At 36.5% G+C, this 6,000-nt stretch overlaps 1 protein-coding gene across 1 annotated transcript in view; it reads right to left on the bottom strand.

The window, feature by feature from the left end:
* Positions 1 to 587: 587 nt before the first annotated feature.
* The window catches only part of SEH1H (Transducin/WD40 repeat-like superfamily protein), a 95,995-nt gene continuing 90,582 nt past the window's right edge, over positions 588 to 6,000 (bottom strand). The window contains exon 8 of the mRNA XM_089983192.1: positions 588 to 1,088. Coding sequence (XP_089839318.1) covers positions 960 to 1,088 — 129 coding nt within the window. The 3' untranslated portion in view covers positions 588 to 959. The remainder of the gene's footprint in view (positions 1,089 to 6,000) is intronic.

The following is a 6,000-nucleotide window of genomic DNA, read 5'->3' as shown; positions in this document are numbered from 1 at the left end:
TCAGTTATCCTGAAGGTGCTAACATCGTAACCCAGCAAACAACATTCTTTTTCAACTTAAACCAATCAAGGCAAAAGAACATGGTGAAGGGAGTAGGAATGATGCAAATTACAAGATAGAGGTGGTGGTTCAACCCTTTTTCTAAGACAGCACAAGGATACCATTGAAGGACAACTGGTTTGGTACCTGGATGAAGTCATCTCTAGGCACACCCACCCGCAATATATGGAAAATTATTAGTGAACCACAAACAGGAACTTATTAAAAGTTATTAGGTGATTGTTGTTGATAGCAAGGAGTGAAATGGAAAAATCTGTGCCTTCAAGGTGAAAATACATCCATGGACACAGCATTCTTCAAACAGCTATGTGCTCCAAAAACATACAGCTATCCTCACTAATATTTGGTCTGCACTTTGGGCCATCGACACACACACACACACAGAGAGAGAGAGCAGGGCTTTGTTTTGTAATAGGACCTTCCACCTGGACAAAAAATTGGCTGAGAACATTGAAACACATTTTTGAAGTGAATTCTCTGTTGATTCTCTCCAGTGTCTCACACCACCCTACAACTGACCAACGGGAAAGAAGGAAGCCACAGATTAAACAGCATTAAAAGAAAAGCCCTTCATACGTACATTTTTATGCAACATCAAAGCTGAACATAATGCTATGGGTCAAATGCAACCGTTTCTATAGGTTACCAACTGAGAACAATGGCAAGTAATAAACCGTTACATCTGTTTTCATTTGAAAATTTCATGATAACATCACCCTAGCACAAGATCTGAACTTGATCAAGTAGGAGAGAATTCACCCCCGAGAGTGACTCAGATAGATATCCATAATTGACTAAAATACGTAGCTTCACCAATTCTTTTGAGTGATGAAAACCGTCTCTTTTTTCTTCTTGGAGCCGACACTTTGTCATCACAAATAAACCACTTTGTCATCCACTCAGCTACTATCCAGAGTGGCTTGTTCATGCCAGACGCCATTCAAATTTGACTGCCATAACCTAACCATACAATCACTTCCAGCAGTTGCTAGCGTCATACCACTCATATCCCATTCCAATTGCCATACCTGAAGGAAAAACAGAAAAGCCATGTTAGTGAAATGAATCTCCCCCCCCCCCCCCCCCCCCGAACAGCTGCACTTTCTGTCAATTAATCTCAAGGATGTTCTCTAATGGCCGAATATTCATGTCCGAGGACATGAACCAAATGACGTGAATGCACAGGTTTTGTGTATATGCTTTGTTCTTGTGTCCATAAATATACTCTAATTTGTTTCAAGATTCCCGAAAATTGAGTCCAAGTGGAACAGGTATACTTTCTGAATGACTGATTTTACTGGTTGTCTTTGCAGAAGCTTGAACCCCCAAAAAGATCCTATACTTGCTCTCTTGAACTTTTTATCTGCCCCTTTCTAATGCCACAAAAATAAATTCTCTCTCCTGAAATTTTTCCTATTGGATTACTCTTTTTATTTTGTACTGCCTTTATATCTTTTGGTTTTGAGTTCTGGTACAGTATTTTGCAGCAATACTTTTCACCATGATTTCTGCGGTACTTTTTATTCATAATCTACATAACTTGGATACTTCACTTAGCATGTGTATCTCATTTCAACGTGACATGATACTCAGACACGCCAGGACACTTCATAGGCACAAACAAACCAGTGTCTAACATAGTCATAGTCAACATTATGCCATTAACTTTATCTCTCTTCTTTTATAATCTTGATTACTAGTTTTGCATTGACTTGCATTCTTTTCTTTAAAAATTTGTCATCAATTATATTACATTTCATTTTTAACTTGTAGTATTTTGTTTTTCTAATTATAATGATTTATACTTTCTGCTATTGATGGTTGTGCACTAAAAAAGTCGTAAAAACGACTTTTAGTGGTGGTCGCTGACTGGCACTTAAGGCAGTTTTTGGCAAAAGAAAAATAATGAGCGGATGCACGTTCGTTCCTGATGCGCTGAGAAGGTGGTTAGCAGCTACCACCTTCTCATATATATATATATATATATATATTTTTGAGCTTTAGTTTGTAACTTTCTATGGCCTTTCTTGGTCATATCATTGTGTTATTTAAAGTTGTAAACCTTTTGATTTTGGTATGTAGTGACATTTTATTTTAAATTTTAATTGATTGCATTTGTGTTAATTAGATTTAGCAAACCTCACGTGGACAGATTTCGAGCAGTGTAATGTTTTCAAATGTAGATTCTATCATTTGATTATTGGGGATTTGCATCGCATTAAAAAACACATTGTTCAAGAATCTGGGGAAGATATATAGGAGAGAAGCAATATTACAAGAATTGACATGTGCATAGGACATTCATGCACTGGCACAACAAAATGCAAATATGATTCAGAAAAAAAAGCAACAGGAGGCACAAGTCACACAACAAGATGTCATTTCTGATAATAAACGCAGCATGTTTGATAATGAAGACAATTGATGAGTCTTGTTGTTTAGAATCTTTTAACCTTTTTAGTCATGTAGTAAACTACGTAGTTGTAGTGGACTTCTATGTATAAGATTATGTAGTGAATTTCAAGTGATGAGTCTTGTTGTTCTTGAGTCTTTTGACTTTTGTAGTCATATAGCGAACTATGCTTCTATGTTCTATCATCTATGGTATTGGCTTTATGTAATGAATTACTGAACTCTATTTCATGTTAATGACATGTTAATAATCCATGTTTATTTTTACTCGATTGCTTTTTTTAATTCTTGTACTCATTCTTAAATTTATTTTTTTCTTCTATTCTCAGTTTTACATTTTTTCTTAATTTTTAGATTTTTTATTTTTTATGTCTTTTTTGCAAAACTTAAGTGTTTTTTTCTCCCATGTCTTACGATACGATATGGTACGATACACCCATATCCCAAGACTTTCCGATATGATATTTACAACAGTGCTAGAGACTTGAAGACAAAACAAAAAAAATAAACAATGTAATTCATGCCTTCATTTTTTTTCCACCACCTACCAATGGAAATTTCCTATTGCACATACTATAAAGATAAGGTGTTTTCCAACCAACAACTATGCAAATGGAACACAAAGAAACCACCATGTCCAAGAGTCATGATATTAAGTGGTGCCAAAATATTGATGATAACATCTATAAGGGGTGAGACTGTTTATTGGTGTTAAGTACTAGTTAACAACAAAATGGCTAACTTGCAATATATTTTATTTTCGTTTTTTGTTTCATATTCTTCATATCGAGTAAAAAATGTGTATTTGACCAACCCTTTTAGGCGTTGTAAATATATAGAGTATGCCAACCTTACATTGGAGGTGATTAGATGTCAGAACTAATCCTTCTCAAGGTTTCTATCTCCCTTCCATCTTTTTGCACATCAAGCACCATTATTGAGGTCAACTATACAAATCAACTTTGTCAACTTGGGTCACTAGTGTGCCTTACACATTGAAAGGAAGATGTGTAACGCCTCTGATGACCTCCAAGAGATGGGTGAGAAAAGAGGAAGAAGAAGGCATTGGAATAGAAGATCAGTTCACGAATTTTCTGTTTTTTGTGGATGCCTCTTGCTTCATTGCTATTTAACATGAGGGCATTAGGGTTCAGTGTTTTACTTGATTACCCTTAATACAAAAATATTTTACATGGTGATTTACAAAGAGTTACAAAGTGGATCGGATTTATCTTGACCCAATCCAAACAGTGTACACGTTATTTTCTTACAACCTTCGTCAAGCTATACATGTAGATTGGATCATGGACAGCTTGCTCTTTAAGAGCCAGAATCTTGCTCTTGTAAGTCCCTTGGTGAAGATGTCAGCGACTTGATTGTTGGAACCAACATACTTCGCTTCAATCTCTGTCATCAATCTTTTCTTGAATGAAATGTTGATCTATCTGGATGTGCTTTGTTCTGCCATAATGCACAAGATTCAACGCAATTTTAATGGCACTTTGATTGTCACAATATATAACACAGCATTCAATCTTCTGATTTAGGGTAGATAAGATATGTCTAATTTAAGTGACTTCGGCAGCAAGAGATGCCATAGAACGACACTGCTTCTGCACTTGATCTGGCCACAGTGCGTTGCTTCTTGCTGCTCCAGGATATTAGGTTGCTTCCCAATAAAACACAATATCCTGAGACAGATCTTCTCATATCGGGATCTCTTGCCCAGTATGCATCTATGAACCCAAAAATGATTAAAGGATCCCATTTATTCAGAAGATATCGTAAGCCATCACTGAGGGTACCCTTAATATATCTTAGAATACGCATTACAACTTTCATATGCCCCCTCTTGGATCGTGCATAAATTGTGATACGACCGACTGCATAAGCAATATCTGGGTGAGTAAAACTCAGATATTGTAGTGCTCCCACTATACTCATGTAGGTTGTTCCATTTTGAATGGGACGGCCTTCATCAATTCTCAATTTCTCATTAATAGGCACAGGAGTGAAAATCGGCTTACAATCCTTTATTCCAGTCCTTTTTAGTAAATGGCATATTTTTGCTGGAAAAGGAACATTCAATCAACTTCAACACCTAGAAAAACTTGAGATCCCCTAAATCCTTCATCTGAAAACTCCTCAAATACTCTTTTAGTTTTGCCACATTCTGGTCTGAGCTTCTAATAATCACAATGTCATCCACATATATCAATAGAATAGTAATTCCATGTTTTCCAATGCAAGTAAAGAGAGAATAATCTACCTGAGCCATATCTTCGGATTTCAGCAGAAAATCTTTAAAACCAAGCTCCTGAAGCCTGCTTCAATCCATATAATGATCTCTGTAAAAGGCATACGTTGCTTGTTGGATCTCCATTTGCAAATCCCAGAGGTTGTTCCATATAGACTTCTTCTTTGAGCTCTTTCTAAAGAAAAACATTTTTTACATTCATCTGATACATTCTCCAATTATACATCATGGTGAGGCAAAACACTAACCGAATAGTTATCATTTTGATCATAGGACTGAATGTTTTATCATAATCTAATATGTGTTCATGTGTGTACCCTTTTGCTACAAGATGAGCTTTAAATCGCTCTATGATGTCATCTGCATTTTGCTTTAGCTTGTATACCCACTTGCTACCAACGACATTTTTGTCAATAGGTTTGTCCACTATCTGCCATGTTCAGCATGCATACAATGCACACATTTTTTCGTTTATGGACTCAATCCAACAATAATCTTTTGCTACCTTGGGTTCTTCAATCCCCATCATTGTATGAAAATATATTTGATAATCATGACTAAAAGCATTAACTCACCCACATGTCAATATGATGCCGTTCTCTGGTGGATCTGCGCATTTCAACCGTCGGTTCCTGTTGACCCGTGTCACAACTCACTTCAATCTTGACAGGCTGATCTGTCTCCAGCATTGTTTACTATTTCTTTTGCTCTTTTATGATAAACCTGCCCATATCGCTTATCATTTCCAGTGGGTGCATTGGCCAAAAAACCATCTCCTGCTGCAATATTTTGTGCACCGCTAAAAGAAGCCTGCTGGTAAGTGAAATTATCAGCTCTTTCTAGATGCATGTCTATACACGGTTTGTGAATGATCGCCATGATTTTCTTGACAATGCATTTCAGTGTTCTGCAACATTGGCATATTCATCTAGTCTTGCATATCATAATTATGGGAAGAGGGCAAAGAGGATTTGTTCATGTTAGAGTCCTTTTGTGTGAAGACAAAATTATGCTCATAAAAAACAAACATGGACACAATTATGCAATGTTTTACTGGATTCCAGCAGTGGTACCCCTTGTGTTCATCATCATAGCCAACAAACCTGTATATTGATGCTTTAGGGAGAAATTTTTTATGTAGAGAATCATCAATGTGTACGTAACAAACACATCCCCAAACCTTCAATGCAGCCAGACAATGATCCCTCTTAAAAAGGGCTGATTGTCCACAATTTTCATCGGCAACCTATCTATAATGTGAACAACAGTAC

The sequence above is a fragment of the Nuphar pumila genome, chromosome 12 (genome assembly GCF_984573655.1).
Source record: "Nuphar pumila chromosome 12, dmNupPumi1.hap1.1, whole genome shotgun sequence".
Lineage (NCBI taxonomy): Eukaryota > Viridiplantae > Streptophyta > Magnoliopsida > Nymphaeales > Nymphaeaceae > Nuphar > Nuphar pumila.
This window is presented reverse-complemented; position numbering and strand designations above follow the sequence as displayed.